Here is a 20,468-nt window from a genome sequence, read left to right as displayed (position 1 = left end):
CTGAATATACCCAGTTAGCCCCGGACAAGCGATTTAAATGGCCAGGAGCCATTTCTGGCTGTGTAAATCACTTTGAATTTAGACCCTTAACATTTTTTTTATGTTGTACAATAAGAAAAAGAGAATTAACTTTTAGAATAGCATAATGATTGCTTTATGGTCTTATAGATGCCAGATGGAAAGAAATCAGTCATCTGACTGCTGATAGACAGCAAAAACTGGAAGAGTCATCCAATTACATGACCCAGTTCCAGACGGCGGAAGTTCAGCTAAAGCAGTGGCTTGTGGAAAAGGAGCTAATGGCCAGCGTTCTTGGGCCTCTTTCCATTGAGCCAAACATGCTAAACACTCAGAAACAGCAAGTTCAGGTCAGTATTATTTATAACCATCATATGCTTCAGAAATCTGTTTTTTCATAAATAAGATGGCAGCCAAGTAGACCACATTTTTACTTGAGGTTGTTCAGGAAAACTTGGTGCCAAGTCATGCAGGCTTTTTAACTAACGTATGTGTTTAACTTTAGAGTGTGCTGTGTTTTGTATTTTTATGCCTATTAAATGACAGCATGCAGCACTGAATTTGTGTTTTTTTTTCCTGGGTTGTGATTAGATACAGTTTGACATACATATTTCACTGCCTTCCCTATTAACTTTGTGGGTTTGTTATCTCTATATTAAAACAAATAAAAATGGATAAAAGAAATATGGTCAGACTTCTCCAGCAAGTGCAAATTGATTGTTCTCAGAAAAATGCTGACACATGGTACCTCTGGTTTCAGATTAAAGCCAATGCCAGTCTCAATGCTGACGTCGTCATGATAACACTCATAGTTGAATGTGTTTGCTGTGCTAATATTTTGCCTTCTGTAGTTTAACAACAAAGAAAGGCAGAACCAATGGCAGTAAGGTGTGGTCATATAATTTCAGAAAATGAGCTGGGAAAGTTATGCTTTTCATCATATCAGTTTTGAATCTGTGGTTGAAAAGAATGCTGTTAGTTTCGCACATTTTTACATAGATTCATTGGAAGTCTTTTTATAATGTGCACTAAGCAGCTATCGTGTGAATTAGCATGCAGTAACTGTTAGCCCACAGCTACTATAACCCAGTGCGTTTTTTCTAGAAAAAAAAGTGCTGGTACTCAAATGCTAGGCCACCCTTCAAGGGTGGGGTGATCACTGAGGGACCCACCCCACAATAGCCAGGCCCCCTGCAACCAGTCACAGAACCTATGACAAGGCAGAATTGGTGTGTAGAGCCTGATCTCCTTCATTAAAACCTGGAGTCCATGGGTCAATTTTAGCAGACAATGGAAAAGGTGCCAGTACTCAGTACCCCCAAATACCCCCTAAAAAAAAGCCCTGCTATAACCATTACATGCACTTTACTGCAATGCACACCATTAGGAGAGGGAAATGGGTGTTGGCTGCCCATCAAAGTTAGCGCTCAGTAATTTACTGCACATTGTTACTGTTCTAGATAGCAGGGATGCTCTTACCACCTCCTAAATAAAATTGCCCCACAAACGTAGCCAAAATCACTGTTGTAATGGAGCTGTGTATATTTACACAAACATATTTTGTAACCTATGAGCATACTTTGTGATTCTGCCTGCAGTCTGTCCACAGTACGCTTTTGTACATGCCTACACCTGAATCTAATAAAAGTATGTACATTCTTGTTACCTCATGTACTGTTACATGGAGATAATTTTATAAAACCTTTATAAAATTATTCCCAGGTATGTAGGTGTTCATTTTATATAATACTACTGCAACTCTGCCCTCAACCTCTAGAGGCGCCTACACAGAGAACACGTAAAATTGGGGTCTTATTTGTGGTGCACCAACTTTTACATGTATACCAGTACACCGATTTATAACTGTCATTTTTAGCTCTGAAAACATGATTTACATATAGAAAATACATGATAAAATTACCCATCTAATGGGTAGCCCTGAACATGTCTTCTTCTTAAGGAGCTTTGCAATTTCTAATAAGCAAAACCAGTGCAAGTGTATTTAGATGCCTTGAGTGAACCATGATCCTCGATCCTTGTGCCAAATCTTTAGTGCAGTGGGCTGAGAACCTGGAGAACTGGGTTCAATTCCCATTGCAGCTCCCTGTCACCCTGGATAAGTCACTTAATCCCCAGGTACAAAATTTAGATTGTGAGCCCACTACAGACAGAAAAAGTACCTGCATATAATACATGTAAACCACTTTGGTTGTTCCACAGAAAGGTGACATATCAAATCCATGACCCTTTTAGGGATGTAGGCTCCTTTTCTGCCCCTAATAAATAAATAAATCAGCTCAGAGATCATGGTCACTTCAATAGTACCAGTCCTAAAACAATCTTGTAAAAATGCATAAGTACATAAGTATTGCCATACCGGGAAAGACCAAAGGTCCATCAAGCCCAGCATCCTGTTTCTAACAGTGGCCAACCCAGGTCACAAATACCTGGCAAGATCCCAAAAAAGTACAAAACGTTCTATACTGCTTATTCCAGAAATAGTGGATTTTCCCCAAGTTCATTTAATAATGGTCTATAGACTTTTTCTTTAGGAAGCCGCCTTTACCACATTCTCTGGAAACGAATTTCAGAGTTTAATTACATGTTGAGTGAAGAAAACGTTTCTCCGATTTGTTTAAACAATTTTTATTAGCATTTAGCATATTAATCACACAGTACATTTTGCTGGACTAAATCATCAACAAATTATGCTATATAAGCCAATACAATTCTAGTCCTAGTATTTCTGGAAAGCATAAACAGATGCTTCACATCTACCCATTCAACTCCACTCATTATTTTATAGACCTCTATCATATCTCCCCTCAGCTGTCTTTTCTCCAAGCTGAAGAGCCCTAGCCGCTTTAGCCTTTCCTCATAGGGAAGTCGTCCCATCCCCTTTATCATTTTTGTCTCCCCTCGTCTCATAAAAATGTAAACGCACAAACTAATAGGTTGTTTGAGTTTATACAGGACCTATTGCCTTATTTCATCTGCAGCTGTTCCTTACCACTCCCTAGAAGCTGCTATCCCAGGTAACTGCATAGTTTGTTTAATGGTTAAGCAGGCCTTGCTGATAAGGGCACAGAAATAAGGAGAAAATAACAAAATAATAATAATATAAAATGTTGGCGGCCAGCACAAGGATGTCAAGTAGCACTTCATAGCTCTTCAGAACTGAGCGTGATATAACTGTGTCTAAAAAAAGAAATGTTTGAAATCTTTTATAAAACAAAAATGAAATCTTTTCCTTTCTCAGCAACATATCTTATTACCAAGATGTTTTACTGGAGAGAGCTACAGATATAAACTTCAGTACATCTTTTTATGCACTTCAACTGAGGATCAGTCCAAGCGTGTGGTGCACTAAATTAATAAACTCCAAGATCTTGTCATTACGTACTTTCTTTGATATTTGAGGTCCAAAACTGAACCTTCAGTGTTGAGGGAAAAGGTAGAGCTGTTCTTTTTAATGAGAAAGACAGAAAAATAGTGAAAGAGCCTCAAAAAAACAGAAAAATAGTAAAAGAGAGCTTCAAAATACAGAACCTGACAGTCTTACCTCCCTAGTTAATGAAATGTTAAGGATTATTTTTGTCCCAGATGTCAGCATGACCTAGACTTTGATGATTTTTTTGTTGCATGTGCTTACACTGTAGAAGTTCACTGCAGATAAAGCAGAAACAATGAAACAGTTTGCTGTGTGTATTGAAATAAAAATTTGCTAAGTTGCCAAACAACAAAAGTCGATATAAAGCCTGCTATTTAGTTGGTGCCTGGACTTCGGGGTAAGTCTGCTTAGAATAAATAGCAAAAGATTTCTTTTAAACAAAATGCATCAGCTAATGCAAAACAGTTGCTGATAATCGTGTATATGCTTAAAAAAATTCCTTTAATTCTTTTATAAATCAAAGTAAAAAGCCCTTTAGCATGATGTTTCAGCAGTTGAGTACTGAATGTGGACATAACCATTCTGCTATTCCACTGGAAACCGTGTTTATTACTAGTATTTACAGGTGGTAAGAAAGAGCAATTACCAGTAAATAATGTTACACCTTGTTATGCTGGTACTGCCCATCTGTGTCATACATGCTGACCTTGGCTTATATGTAGGATTGTCATATGAATTCTAAATATTTATTTTTTGGTAACCATTACTGTACTGATATGACAGCATGAACTATTGTATATATTCGAATATGAACTTATTCAAGTAAGTTTCCCCTCCTCCCTAAAAAGGGGGAAAGCTATTAACTCAAATATAAACTGGGGCTTTATATTCAAGTGTTTGACTTCTCCCCCTACTCCCATGGTGTCAAGCATAAATTCCATTAACACCACTGATCCACCCATACCCCTCCCATGGTCACGCCCCCTTTTGTGACGCCTGAAGATGTGTGTGCAAATTTTAATTAATGCCAATTAGTGCCAATAATTGATTATTAGTGCCCAATTATCAGTACTGATTTGCTCATTAATCAGTTAAATTGCGCATACAAATTGGGTATGCGCCACATTTGCATGCAATTTTGAGCACCATATATAGAATTAGGGCATTAATAGGCAATTCTACAACTGGGCACATTTATTTATGCATGCCTTGCACATGCCAGTGTGGTACACACTGTTCTATTAAAGCATGCACAGTTGCTGTAGCATGCAACTGCAATGAGTGTACATGTGGGCCAGCATGGGAGGGACTTGGACATATCTTCCACTTACGTGTGTAACTTTCAGAATACTATAAGTGTTACGCACACTGCTTGTTGACCTGGCATAAGTGGGTGTGCCCAAAATGTAGGAGTGTTGGTTCCAATTTATGCCAGTATTCTATAGGAACACTTGCACATTCACTACCTGCGTAAGTTAGGTACCTCAGTTGTGGCACCCAGAAATAGAATTGCTCCCTTACCGCACAGGCACCATATTACATACACCTGCAGATAGGGTGAATGCATCCACACTACCTTCCAGTGCATCTAGCACAGTTGCCTAGCCTGTGAAAAAAAGATGAAGCTGCAGTGATGGTTGTTCCTCCTCCCAGCACATCATGTTTCTCCTCCCAATACCCCTCAGCAGATCAAGCGACCTCCTTCCGATACCTTCTGTTGCACATCATGCCCCCGTTCTCTTCCCCCTAGCACCACACTCCTTACTCTTGTATCAAATCCTAACCCAATATCAGATTTCTGCCCTCCACCCTGGTCCTCGACTCACTCAGAGGTTCCATTGTACTGTAGTGCAATGGATGGGAGCAGTACCCCTCCCCTCCCATCTTTTCTGGCTTTGGATTTAGTGGTACTATTTCTAGGGAACAGCAGAGATCTTGCTTTCAAGGGAAGAAGTATATCACATCACACTGTAGTGTAATCATTAAAGAGCGCATACAAAATTTGACTAAATGTTCTTTTACTTTTTGTGTTTTTTCTCAGATTCTTCTCAAAGAGTTTGATACCCGAAAACCTCAGTATGAACAACTAAATACTGCTGCTCAGGGAATACTGAGCAGACCAGGTGACCTGCCACCATCTTATGAAGTTGTGAAAGAACAGTTGGCAGCCGTGGCTCAAAAGTGGGATGGCCTAACTGGACAACTGGGTGACAGATGTGGCCGCATCGATCAGGCCATCGTCAAAAGCACGCAGTATCGGGTCCTCCTGAGAAGCCTGTCTGATAAATTAAATAAGTTGGATAATAAACTGAAAAGCAGTTTGTCTGTGAGCGCACACCCTGATGCTGTTAAACAGCAGCTGGAAAAGGCTCGTGAAGTACAGCAGGAAATTGAGCAGGAAATGAAGAATATTGAAGAGGCTCGGGCCCTTTGTGAGGACCTGTCAGCACTGGTTGGAGAAGAGTATTTGAAAGCAGAGCTTAGCAGGCAGTTGGAGAGCATTTTGAAGCCCTTCAATGACATTGAACAAAAAGCAGGTTAGTATTAGACCATAAAGTATTTGATGAATAATATATAGTTGCTTTGTTTCTTGGCTTAGAATAATGAATACTGTAAACTATGACTTATGAAATATTTAAACTATATATGTAGGATAAATTAATAATCACACTTTCAGTGACAAATTTAACTAGGATTTCAGTTTTTATAAATCCATAAGTACATAAGTATTGCCATACTGGGACAGACCAAAGGTCCATCAAGCCCAGCATCCTGTTTCCAACAGTGGCCAATCCAGGTCAGAAATACCTGGCAAGATCCCAAAAAAGTACAAAACAATTTATGCTGCTTATCCCAGAAATAAGCAGTGGATTTTCCCCAAGTCCATTTTAATAATGGTCTATAGACTTTTCCTTTAGGAAGCTGTCCAAACCTTTTTTTTAAACCCCGCTAAGCTAACCGCCTTTACCACATTCTCTGGCAACGAAATCCAGAGTTAATTACATGTTGAGTGAAGAAAACTTTTCTCTGATTTGTTTTAAAGCTGTTCCTTGAACTACTAGGAATTGTTATGTTTAAAGCAATTATACAAATTACAGGGTTGTGCGTTTGGGCTCCAAAAACTCAAGGGAACGATACAGTTTAGAGGGTGAAGAACTTTTGTGCAAAAAAGAGGAGTGGGATTTGGGTGTGACTGTATGTGATGATCGTAAGGTGGCCAAACGGGTAGAAAAGTCGATGGCGAATGCTAGAAGGATGCTTGGGTGCATAGAGAGAGGAATGGCCAGTAGGAAAAAGGAAGTGATGATGCTGTTGTGTAAGACTCTAGTGAGACCTAATTTTGCCTGGAGAAAGGCAAGGACAAATCAAATTCGGGCATACATATAAAGTATCGCATACCATGTAAAATGAGTTCATCTTGTTGGGCAGACTGGATGGACCGTACAGGTCTTTATCTGCTGTCATTTACTATGTTACTATGATCTCATCCCATGGTTTCCAGTATCACCTTTATGCTGATGACTCCCAGATCTATCTCTCCACACCAGAAATTTCAGAAGGAATCCTGGCCAAAATGTCAGCGTGCCTATCTGACATTGCTGCCTGGATGTCTCACCGCCATCTGAAATTAAACATGACCAAGACTGAGCTTCTTATCTTTTCTCCTAAACCAACCTCTCCTCTTCCCGCATTCTCTATCTCTGTGAATAACACTCTCATCCTCCCTGTCTCATCAGCTCGTAACCTTGGGGGTCATCTTCGACTCCTTTCTCTCCTCTGCACATATTCAGTAGACTGATAAAACCTGTTGTTTCTTTCTTTATAATATCACCAAAATTCATCCTTTTCTTTCTGAACACACTATCAGAACCCTTAACCACACTCTCATCACCTCTCGCTTAGATTATTGCAACTTGTTTCTCATAGATCTCCCACTAAGCCATCTCTCTCCCCGTCAATCTCTTCAAAATTCTGCTGCACGACTTATATTCCACAAGTGTTGCTATGCTCATGTTAGCCCTCTCCTGAGTCACTTCATTGGTTCCCTATCCATTTCCACATACAGCTCAGACTCCTCTTATTGACTTACAAGTGCATTCACTTTGCAGCTCCTCAGTACCTCTTCACTCTTGTCTCTCCCTACACTCCTCTCCGGGAACTGCATTTACTGGGTAAATCTCTCTTATCTGCACCCTTCTCCACCACCAACTCCAGACTCCGTTCCTTTTATCTTGCTGCACCATATGCCTGGAATAGACTTCCTGAGCCTGTACGTCATGCTCCATCTCTGTCCGCCTTCAAATCTAGGCTAAAAGCCCACCTTTTTGATGCTGCTTTTAAGTCCTAACCCTTACTCACTTGTTCAGTACCTATATTTTATCATTCCCACCTTAGTAATTCCCTTATTCCTTATTTGTCCTGTTTGTCCTAATTAGATTGTAAACTCTGTCGAGCAGGGGCTGTCTCTTCGTGTCCAGTGTACAACGTTGTGTACGTCTAGTAGTACTATAGAAATGTTAAGTAGTAGTGCTAGGCGTTTCATACAGCTACGTGCCTCCATTGCTGAGATTTAGGATTTTTTATAAGACGGTTTGGGTAACGGTCTTGTGTTAACATCTTGGAAGATCAAGGTGGTTGCGCTGTCTTTTTTTCAGGAGTGGGCATATGGGAGGCCTTTGGCCTCATCTCCAGATGTTGTGGGATTGCTGTGTGTGGGTGGGTGGGGGGGTGGGTGTTTAAGCTTATTCAACCTCTTCAACAACCAATATTCTTGGTGGCCATTTCCTCGGCTCAGAGGATCTTGGATTTGTAGGCCTTGCCTTGCAGGGAGCCTTTCCTGTCATTTTGTAGAGAGAGAATGGTGTTGCGACTGGTGCCTTCCTTTTTCCCTAAGGTAGTGCCAGCCTTCCATTTGAATCCGTCTGTTTCTCTCTCAGTTCTGAGTGATTCCGGAGGGTCAGGGAACAGCAGCATCTGGCCCGACTTGATGTCAGGAGAGTTCTGTTGGCTTATTTGGAAAGAACAAATGAATTTCAGCGTTTGGATTGCTTGATTGTGCTCTATGGAGGTTTGAACAAAGGGGCTGTTGCCTCTAACGCATCTTTAGCTCGTTGGTTTAAGGAAGCCATCGCAGCGGCATATCTTCTCAGGGGGAATCCAGTTCCATCTTGTATTTGTTGCTTATTCACTCATTTCAAACCTTTGAACTACTATAGCATTATTCAATTTTTATCCAGTTACATCTCTTATTGTTCTATATTATTGATATATTTATAAGAACTGTTATCATATATAGTAACATAGTAGATGATGGCAGAAAAAGACCTGCATGGTCCATCCAATCTGCCCAACAAGATAACTCATATGTGCTACTTTTTGTGTATACCCTACTTTGATTTGTACCTGTGCTCTTCAGGGCACAGACCGTATAAGTCTGCCCAGCACTATCCCTGCCTCCCAACCCCCAGCCCCGCCTCCCAACCACCGGCTCTGGCACAGACCGTATAAGTCTGCACAGCACTATCCCCGCCTCCCAACCACATAAGCACATAAGCATTGCCACGCTGGGAAAAGACCAAAGGTCCATCAAGCCCAGCACTCTGTGTCTGACAGCGGCCAATCCAGGCCCCAAGAACCTGGCAAAAAAAACAAAATTTAATAATGATCAATGGACTTTTCCTTCAGAAATTTGTCCAGACCCCCTTTAAACTCAGCAAGGCCAGCTGCCGTCACTGCCTTCTCCGGCGATGAGTTCCAGAGTCTAACTACGCACTGAGTAAAGAAAAACTTTCTCCGATTTGTTTTAAACTTACCACATTCTAATTTCATCTTGTGTCCCCTGGTTCTATTATTGTTAGAAAGCGTAAACAAACGCTTCACATCTGTCCACTCTATCCCGCTCATTATTTTGTAAACCTCTATCATATCACCTCTCAGCCGCCTTCTCTCCAGGCTAAAGAGTCCTAGCCGTCTTAACCTCTCCTCATAGGGTAGTTGTCCCATCCCTTTTATCATTTTTGTCGCCCTTCTCTGCACCTTCTCCAATTCCTTTATATCTTTTTTGAGATGAGGCGACCAGAACTGTACACAATACTCCAGGTGCGGTCGCACCATGGAGCGATATAATGGCATTATAACATCCTCATGCTTGGTTTCCATCCCTTTTCTAATAATACTCAACATTCTGTTCGCCTTCTTAGCCACTGCAGCACCTATAGTTTATCTTATGGAATGGAAATTATAAAACATTGTTATTTTGTATTGTATTTGGATGTTTGTTACCCTTAAACATCTAATTAAAAAAAGCACATTCCACTAGGGGCAATGTGTCTTTATGGGCAGAGAGCAGTTCAATCTTGCCACAGGGTGGCGATTTGGTCCTTTTTATATTCTTTCACCAAGCATTACAGATTAGATGTTTAGGTGCAAGTTTATTGACTTCTGGTCTCCAGGGGTCCTGCTTTGGTACTTGCCAACCATCAGCATCTGGGCAAGTCTGGAGGGCTGACAAGGAAGGAGAAATTAGGGCTTACCTGATAATTTTCTTTCCTTTAGGCCATCCAGACCAGTCCAGAGACCCTCCCATAGTGTGGTTTGTTAGGAGTTGTGTTGCACAGGGATGGGTCATAGAGGACTCAGTTTTCCCAGTTAGCATATTTCTTTATAATTGATTCTTGTTGCTTGGTTGTTTCTTCTGTTGGGGAAGTTGTGTTAATGGATGAATAGATAAGTAAATCCACATACAGTTGCAAAGAAAACAGATGAGGAAATGACTGCAGCTCAAGGAAAAGAGCTAACCAATACATGAAAAAGGCAGTCTGCGACGCGGGCCCACAGCATTCTATGTAGTGTCCAGAGAACCGCCATGAGGGGACTCGGTTTCCTTATTCTGCTTTGCTAGTGAAATACTGACTGACTAGTGTCTGTACAGAGTTAAGGCAGTTCTTGAGTTTGTGTTTTTAGTCTCCATATGCTGGTAGAACAGAAAGAGAAGCAGACCTGATGTAAAAAATGGCTTCACAAACAAGTGCCCGACATGTGAATCCTGGGAGAATTGATAAACCGATAGACTGCTTTTCTACATAAGGTCTGCTTCTCTTTCTGTTCCACGTTGGATCTAGTAGATGTTTAGCTTCATGCTTTCTGACTCCATCTGCCGGTAGGCATCCATAACCCAACCATCGATGTCTGGAGGGCCTAAAGGAAAGAAAATTACCGGAGGATTGACCTAGTGGTTAGGGTGGTGGACTTTGGTCCTGGGGAACTGAGGAACTGAGTTCAATTCTCACTTCAGGCACAGGCAGCTCCTTGTGACTCTGGGCAAGTCACTTAACCCTCCATTGCCCCATGTAAGCCGCATTGAGCCTGCCATGAGTGGGAAAGTGCGGGGTACAAATGTAACAAAAATAAATTTCTCCTTTTCCCAGTTCTTCCTGCTCCTTCTACCCTAGTCCTATGTGCATAAGCTAAAGGGGCATCCCTTAGACAAAACAGTAGAATGCACCTATATCTTTTAGTGCAGCTATTTTGCCATTGATTATTTTTAACTATAAAAGTCACATATGGCTATACGGCTAGGGATTCTTCTTCAGTACTACACCAACCAAAGTCCTTTCAAATTGTTGAACAGGAGACTAAGATGGGAACGTAACATTGCTCTTACAAATTAATCACTGAGCTATCTACTTTGAAATTAAAAAAAGACCTCAGTTCCTGCATTCCAAGTCTTTCCTTCATCATTTTTCCAGCCCTTTACTTACATTAGTACTACTTCTCTCATCCCCTTCCCTATCCCCTGCTTTTCATTAGCCCTGTTCCTGCTGCTATGATCTGTATCAGTCACTGTGTAAGCAAAGGATCTGTGAGCTGGTGTGTGCTAGTAGACCTCCTGAGGCAAGTTTTAGGCCTAGAAAGGCAGCCTTTATAAGAAGTGAGGAGTGAGCAAAAGAACTGTCAGCATGCAATGCATAACACCCAGTGGCCAGACTTCCGATATTTGTGTGTGTGGTCTTTGTGAACGGTCTTTTTATCATGAATGGTGTTACGTTTTTAAAATTTTATATTGTAAATCACTCTGGTTAGTTTGAGAAGAATGGTCTATCAAGTGTGTATTAAACTATTCATGTTAGCTGAGTTCTGGGGGAAGCTGCAGTTTGGCCAAGGATTGCTACTGCAATGGAGGGCCAACTTTGCAAGAGGATGTAAAAAGAGAAAAAAAATGTGGATAGTTGTGCTTGAAAGTTTGTACTAGTGTTGTAGGTCAGTCAAGACTGAATCTGACTGAGGAAGCACAAAGCAAAGGAAGGGAGGAAGAAAATCATTGTTCCCCTGCATTATTATTTCTCTGATTACATCTGGCAGCTCAGTATTGTATATTAATGTTGATTTCCAGCTTAAGAGCAAAACAGAATTGTGAACTTAAGCCCAGTATGCTTATTTAACAAAGGAAATGAGGCAATCTTTCAATAAACTATAAGAAAATTACAATATTATTTTGAGAATGTACCAAAGTTCCAAAGATGTTTCATAAATCTGTTACATTAATGATACAAAAACAAACTGTAGATGTACTGAGATCTGTTCATGTTTCGGATAGGATTGCTATATTATTTATCCCTCTGTTTACTAAGCCAGGCTAGCGGCTGTCGTGCGGCAATGCTGACACAGCCCATTCAAAGTGAACAAACTGTGTTGGCATTATTGCATGGCTTAGTAAACAGGGGGCTTAGTCAACAGATGTGTATTTCTCAGTACTCATATTGTTAACCTGATAACTACATCAGACAGAATATCATTCCTTGTAGTACATAGAAGGATCAAACGCTGTAAGAAAGTATATGATGGCAAACAAGAAGAGTTAACCCATCCAGTCTGCCCAGTTATTCCTGTCCACACTGTATGGATTTATTTATCTATTTAACATCATTTGTATCCCACTGAATTGTCACACTTGAGAGCAGTTAACAAAAAAAATGCAGGCATCAAATCAACAAACATTCTCAAATCAACTAAAACATTCAAATATAATGTATACCGTATTGACCACATTTACCCTTTCACCTTTTGCCCTTATACCCCCGATCTGCCCTGAAATGCCCATGACCCTCCCATTTCCATGCCCCCTTTGTTCAGGCCACGCGTAAATTTGATCCACACCTATATTTACATGCGTAAGTCCCAATTAAATCTAATTAGTACCAATAATTGCTTGTTAAAAAGCTTGTTATTAGCACTAATTGGCTCATTATTCTATTAAATTGCATGCATAAATCGGGAGTGCACCTAAATTTGCACTTTCAACTTGTGATGACTTTTATAGAATCAGGGGGTTACACATGATGGGTTGTAACTGCAGGGGACATGCTAGGCATGCCCCAGTAGTTAACTTTTGCAATTACTTTCCATTAATTCTTGCAAGTAATGCAAAACTTGCAAAACTTTATTGCACTTTAGTACAGACCCCTAAATAATAAAGGAATACTATGATAATAGAGTCTATTATTGGCAGTAACCCAAGCTGTTGCATTCTGAAGATCTTAAAGAAAGAACAGACAGGCCCATGTATATCATAGTACGCCAAAACGGGATAAACCATTGTGTCATTGAACGAAATCTAAAGGAGTAGGCTTTGGATGTAATCTGCGAATCATGTGCAGTTTAAAAAACAGAGCACACTGCATTCAAAATTTGTGACTGCAATGAAAATTTTGAGTCTAAGAGGCATATTTTCAAAGCACTTTGGGAGGCTAAGTTCCATAGGTTTCTATGGAACTTTGGGAGGCTAAGTGCTTTGAAAATCAGCCTGTAACTATCTGCAAATAATTTACTGCCGATGATATTAGAACAGAAATTACGTTCAGTAAATTATGTAAAGGGATCTTAAAATCTACCACCCTACATATTGTAAGAGCTTCAGTTTTGGATAAGTTTAAGCCTAGACCATTCTCTGCTAACCAAAATTATATTTCAGGAAAAAGAGTTGTAAAATCTAAGGGGTGTACATCAGATTCAGTCTTATATAGAATTATCAATATAATATTTGGGCTTATTTTCGAAAGAGAAGGATACCCATCTTTCGACATAAATCGGAAGATGGGCATCCTTCTCACAGGATCGTCCAAATTGGTGTAAAGGAAAGCTGATTTTGGACGTCCCCAACTGTTTTCCGTCGCAGGGACAGCCAAAGTTCAAGGGGGCGTATCGGAGGCATAACGAAGGCGGGACTTGGGCGTGCTTAACACTAGGACGTCCTCGACCCATAATCGAAAGAAACAAGGACGTCCTCGACGAACACTTGGACGACGACTACCTGGTCATGTTTTTCTTACGAACAAGGCACAAAAAGGTGCCCAAAATGACCAGATGACCACCGGAGAGAATTGGGGATGACCTCCCCTTACTCCCCCAGTAGTCACTAACCCCCTCCCACCCTCAAAAAACATCTTTAAAAATATTGATTGCCAGCCTCTATGCCAGCCTCAGATGTCATACTCGGCTCCTTCACAGCAGTATGCAGGTCCCTGGAGCAGTTTTAGTGGGTGCAGTGCACTTCAGGCAGAAGGACCCAGGCCCATCCCCCCCCCCCCCCCCACCTGTTACGTTTGTGGAGGAAACAGCGAGCCCTCCAAAACCCACCACAAACCCATTGTACCCACATCTCGGTGCCCCCTTTACCCGTAAGGGCTATGGTAGTGGTGTACAGTTGTGGGTTTTGGGGGGCATAACCCACAAGGAAAGGGAGCTATGTACCTGGGAGAAATTTATGAAGTCCACTGCAGTGTCCCCTAGGGTGCCTGGATGTCTATCTTGTTTCGAAAATACGGGTTTCCCCGCCCCTAGATGGGAATGTTTTGCGAGGACGTCCAAATCGAAACGAGGATGTCCCTTTCGATTATGCTCCTCACTGTGTGCCAAGCTGATGAAGTAACTTACAAAATGGGACCATATGCAAGTTAAATAAGACTGAAGGCAAAGCATTTTAAAATGAGAAATACACATATAATTTTCTAGCCCCCCCCCAATCCACACCCATGACAAATATCTTTTGAAACTGTGTAAATAGCAGGTTTATGAAATCAACATTTACATGTGTAACCAATCTACACATGTTAATTCTGCTGTTTATATATGTAGAAGACACTCAAGGCTTCTAAAATGACCTCCTATATGGCTAAGCAGCACTGACCCCAGAATGCCCCAAACCTATCCCCATTTGGACAGATAATTTCTATATCCAAAATGATTCATTCAGGTGGCCTGAATTAAAATAAAGAAAACACTTAAGTGATCAGCATAAATATTTTTGAATATGGGGCCACATATCTTTTTTATATAGATACTATACTTACTTTTCTTATTTTTATATATGAAACACATGGGCACTGTTGAGGGAAATAAAGACGAATGATCTCCCAGGAGAACTTGAAAATGTGGCCATTGTGATCTGCTGCCAGTATATGGACTCAGAAGATGCAGGCAGAAGATTGTTCTAGGTTGGCCTAAGAAGAACGGGTTTGACAAGGTCAAGAGGCAGGGGCTGTCCTGGTGTGACATTTAATGAAATTCCCAGGTCCATTACAGTCAGTTTGCTTGCTTTATAAAGTATTACATACATTTCTTGGCTATTCCCATAATGTTACTGTGTTCTTTTAATAGAATTAGACATATCGAGAGTAATTTTATAAAGTAATTTTAGCACAAAAAGTGACCCCTAGAGATTTGTTTTGCTGTTTTCTCAGCAATTGCTTGGAATTTCAATGTGAAATTTTACAGCTTTATTTGTTGTTACTATCTACGTTTATGTGCCAAGTAGAATGAGATTATCTTTAAACACGGCAAAGTTACAGACTTTTTAATGTGACCACCCAGCAACTGTCACGCTTTCAAAACTGTTTGCATTGTAAAGCTACCATTATTTGAAAAAAAAAAAAAAGGGTACTGACTTACTGTTAATGACATCACAGTGATGTAGACTTTTGTCTGGGGAGCAATGTTGGAGGCCTATCACAAGTTCCACCCAAAGCACAATCGCTAAACTCAAGGAAGTACTGCAGATGATCTGAGACAGTCTGCCACAGAGACCTATCCACAAGGCTGTAAAGAACTTCCCAAAGTGACTGAAGGCCTTTGTTAAAGCTGGAGGTAGACACTGACCATTCACAGTGACTGCAGAATTCTGACACTAATTGTATCATTTGAAGGACGTTATTTTACTGTGTATTAGCGCAAGCATTTTTAATGCGGAAAAATTGCTAGGTAGTACAAAAATATCAGCAACATCAACATAGCTTATGACACTTAAATTGTTTAATAGTAATACATATGATGAATAAATAAGTTTATAGAATTTCTCATTGAAATTAAAAGCAGTTGCTGAGAAAACTGCAAACAACTCTAGGGGGTTACTTTTTTTGCCTCACCCTCTATATGACAGTACATGTGTATAAAATACCTCTCATAAAATTACCCCATGTATAAAAGTACTTGTTATGACCAGAACATGCATACTTTTATACAACTGGGTATAGGCATGTTAGGGGGTGAGTTTTGGGCAAAGCATGGGTAGAGTTGTGATTTGCATATGTAGGGCCAAATTTTATAAATGGTGCCCTTAAAAATTGGCACTGAAAAACCATGCAGTTAGTGTGATTCTATAAATGATGCCTAAAGTTACACACAGTTTATAGAATATGCTTGCATGCCATTTGTGCAACTAAAATTTAGGTGCACTCATTTAGGCCACCTAAAACCAGGCCTAAATACCTGTGCCTAAGTTAAGTGCAGATCAGGTGTATTCCATAATAGTGCGCATAGTTTTTTGAAATGCCCACAACCCACCCATTCCACGCCCATGGTCATGCCCCCTTTTCGACTGTGTGTATGAGAATTTACATGCACCCTGTTATAGAATGCACTTAGAAATTGTGTGAATAAATTCTAATTAAATCCAATTAGTGCTGGTAATTGGTTAAGTATCAATAATCGGTGTTGTTTGGCTTGTTAACCAATTAAGTTTATTTATTTTTGTTACATTTGTACCCCGCGCTTTCCCACTCATAGCAGGCTCAATGCGGCTTATATGGGGCAATGGAGGGTTAAGTGACTTGCCCAGAGTCACAGGGAGCTGCCTGTGCCTGAAGTGGGAATCAAATTCAGTTCCTCAGTTCCCCAGGACCAAAATCCACCACCCTAACCACTAGGCCACTCCACCACCACCAGGGGCCCTTTTACAAAGGCGTGTAGGCACCTATGCGCATCCATCGCGCATCAAATTGGCACTACCGCCCGGCTACTGCATGCCCCGGTGATAATTCCATTTTGGCATGTGCTCAAAATACGCGGTAGAAAATGTTTTCTGTTTTATACCGTGTGATGTTTACCCAGCAGTATTCGGCAGTTGACGTGTGTTGAATGCTTACCACCCGGTTAGCGCGTGAGATCTTACCGCTTTGTCAGTAGGTGGTGGTAAGGTCTCAGGTCATAAATGGAGACGCTCTGTGTGTATTTTATATGTAAATATTTACACCTGCTCCCAAGCAGACGTAAATGTCTGCAGCTTCATGTTAGCTTCAATTCCAGTAGTTTCTAGGTACTTTTGTAAAGAATGCATTGTCACCTACAAAGACACCAACTTGCCTTCTCAACCTAGATGACCTGTTATGAAATGACCATATTGTTAATAATGTAAAAGCTTGAGTAAAAGCATCTATTCTGACCTGAAAGTTTTGCAAATATGAATATAAATAATAATAATGGCATGTATTATAAAGTTTTGAAACGAAATAATTCATGCTTTTGTCCCCATAGCTAATCATGTTCTGCAGCTTCAGTCTACGTATGCCAGCTCTCAGCAATTCCAGCAGATGTCTAAAGATTTCCAGGCCTGGTTGGATACAAAAAGAAAAGAACAAAGCCAAGTTTCCCCTGTATCAGCCAAACTTGATACTCTAAAATTATTAATCAAAGAGCAGACAGAAATTCAGAAGTCGCTGACCAATAAACTTGATTCCTATCAAAAAATTGTTGCAGAGGCTGAAAGTCTTTTGCAAAAGACTCAAGGAGCTGAGAAGACAGAGCTACAGTCTCAAGTTTCCACACTCAAAAATAACTGGGATGAACTGAACAAGCAGGTAGCAGAAAGACAAGAGAAGTTGAAAGATTGCCAACAGAAAGCTGTTAAATACAGAGAAGATGTAGAAAGTCTACAACTCTGGATAGATGAATGTCAGAGTAAGCTTTCAGAAATAAAAGTGTGCATTGACCCTGTAGGAATAGAGACTTCTGTTGGTCAAGTGAAAGCCTTACAGAAGAATGTGGATAAACACCGGGTCATGGTAGAGATGTTAAATAACGCAGCTGAAAGTTTATTAAATGCTAGTGAAGAAGATAAAGAAAGTATTAGTGATGAGAAACTGTTACTCAACCAGCAGGTAGATATGATTGCAGAACAATTACATAACAAGAAGGACTCATTGGAAAGCATGGCACAGCGCTTTAAAGAGCTTCAGGAATGTTTCAGAGAAGCTAAAAGACAATTTAAAGTGGCAAAGGAACAGCTAGTGCTGCATGATTCTTTAGGAGCCCAGGCATGTAGTAACAAACATCTGACAATAATGCAAACGCAGCAGAAGGCACTTCAGGTCCTGAAACCACAGGTGGATTTGGCTCAGAATCTTGCCCAGGGACTAGTTGTAGATGCTTCTGATGCATTTGGTGTTTCTGACCTTCTATTAGAAGCTGAATCTTTAAAACAAGAACTTAATGTGATCAGCAAACAAGTTGACGACAAGTGCTCGTTCTTGGAAACAAAACTTCAGGGAATTGGGCATTTCCAAAATAGTATCCGAGAGATGTTTTCTCAGTTTGCTGAATTTGATGATGAGCTCGACAGCATGGCCCCAGTGGGAAGGGATACAGTAACATTACTGTCTCAGAAAGAGTGCATTCAAAATTTCCTCAAGAAACTGGGAGATCTCATAAAAAACAATGAAAATGCAAACAAGACCTGTAAGATGATGATAGCAACCGAAGCTTCTCCTGATCTCATTGGTATAAAAAGGGACTTGGAAGCTTTAAGTAAACAGTGCAACAAATTATTGGACAGAGCGAAAGCCAGAGAGGAGCAAGTAGAGGGAACTACAAGGCGTATTGAAGAATTTTATAAGAAGTTGAAGGAATTTGCAAATCTTCTTGGAGGAGCTGAAGAACATGAAGAATCGCAAGGTGCAGTTGGAATGGAAACAGATATCATTAATCAACAGCTGAATATATTTAAGGTAAGAAAGCCTTTTGTGAATCTGTTTTTAATATTGTAAATGCTTTTAAGAATAATAAGTCCCATTTTGCAGAGGGCCTGTACATTGGAAATGGGACATGCAGATCAGGATGTTCACATTTCCCTCAGTACTCTACAAAAGGCTCTGTTGAACATGGGGCCTTCTGTAAAATATGTACAAGGACACCAGCAAAAACACATGAAACATAGTAACATAGTAGATGACGGCAGAAAAAGACCTGCACGGTCCATCCAGTCTGCCCAACAAGATAAACTCATATGTGCTACTTTTTGTGTATACCTTACCTTGATTGTACCTGTCCTTTTCAGGGCACAGACCATAAGTCTGCCCAGCACTATCCCCGCCTCCCAACCACCATCCCTGCCTCCCAACCACCGGCTCTGGCACAGACCGTAGAAGTCTGCCCAGCACCATCCCCGCCTCCTGCCACTGGCTGTGCCACCCAATCTCGGCTAAGCTCCTTAGGATCCATTCCTTCTGAACAGGATTCCTTTATGTTTGTCCCACGCATGTATTTGCCAGCAGGAGCAGCAACTTCAGCAAAAGGGCAACATATCTGTATATCAGTGCAGGCAATTATATGTTGAAGAGCTGATTTTTGTACTGCTGCATTTATGCATGTAAGACACATAATCCAGACAATTAAATGTATCAATGAAGCCAATTAAGAAGCAAAGCTCTCAAAAGTAAGGGATTAATATTCAACAGGAGTTGACCTGGGTACGAACAGCTCCTAAACTGATAACACCTGCTCACCGGGTTTAACCTAGATTTTCAATGGCACTTAGCCAGATATTGCCACTGAAAATCCATGCAGACCAATTCAGCACTATCCAGGCAGTGCCAGGGTGGACCAGAGTTATACAGAAACTGCCGACTCTCAGCAGTGGTACCCAGTTAACTGAGGACAGAAAATAGGCTGATTCTGATTTCACTGCTATATAATAGCAGTACTCAGATAACGTTTGAAGGCTGCCCATGATCCAGATCTTCAGTGCTGGTAGCCGGATATGGCCAGGCACTTAATATCTGGGTCTAAATCAGCCTGCGGTGGCCAATTTGGAAAAAAATGGTGACTGCCACAGGTTGAATATAGCCTGCAAATTTTTGTATGCTAAAGTCTATATATATATAACATGCTCCGCCCGGGATCAGTTGTTTGAAGTCCTGGCTGAATTGAGCACTTTGCCAAACCATATGCATGACTGCCTGATTACTACCAGGTACACTCCATTGCTACAAAAGTACATTTTTGTAGTACTGGTAATGACAGTGCGCTAGCGGTGGGAAAGTACCACTGGACTGCTGCGGTAGCTGCGGTACTTCCTGTTTAGCAAGCGGTAAGCCCATGTTGGGCTTACCACCACTTAGTAAAAGGAGCCCTTAGCCGTCCTCACACTGAGCAGAGGGTTTCAACGTATCATCAACGGTGACACCTAGATCGTTTTCCTGGGCAGTGATTCCTAATGTGGAATGTTGCATCATGTATCTATAGTTTGGGTTCCTCTTTCCCAAATGCATCACTTTGCACTTGCTCACATTAAACATCATCTGCCATTTGGATGCCCAGTCCCCCACGCTCATAAGGTCTTCTTGCAATTTTTCACAATCCTCTTACAATTCAACAACTTTGAGCAACTTTGTGTCATCAGCAAATTTAATTACCTCATTAGTTATTCCCATCTCTAGATCATTTATAAATGTGTTAAAAAGCAGCAGTTCCGGCACAGACCTCTGGGGAACCCCACTATCTACTTTCTCCA

General features: G+C 40.8%; 1 protein-coding gene across 1 annotated transcript in view; it reads left to right on the top strand.

Moving 5' to 3' along the window:
• Positions 1-20,468, top strand: part of LOC115458976 (dystonin-like) — a 155,281-nt gene that overhangs the window by 120,426 nt on the left and 14,387 nt on the right. Inside the window, exons 22-24 of the mRNA XM_030188836.1 lie at positions 169-368; positions 5,451-5,946; positions 17,216-18,684. Coding sequence (XP_030044696.1) covers positions 169-368; positions 5,451-5,946; positions 17,216-18,684 — 2,165 coding nt within the window. The remainder of the gene's footprint in view (positions 1-168; positions 369-5,450; positions 5,947-17,215; positions 18,685-20,468) is intronic.

The sequence above is a fragment of the Microcaecilia unicolor genome, unplaced genomic scaffold, assembly GCF_901765095.1.
Source record: "Microcaecilia unicolor unplaced genomic scaffold, aMicUni1.1, whole genome shotgun sequence".
Lineage (NCBI taxonomy): Eukaryota > Metazoa > Chordata > Amphibia > Gymnophiona > Siphonopidae > Microcaecilia > Microcaecilia unicolor.
The sequence above is the reverse complement of the archived record's forward strand: the minus strand, read 5'-3'. Positions and strand labels throughout refer to the sequence as shown.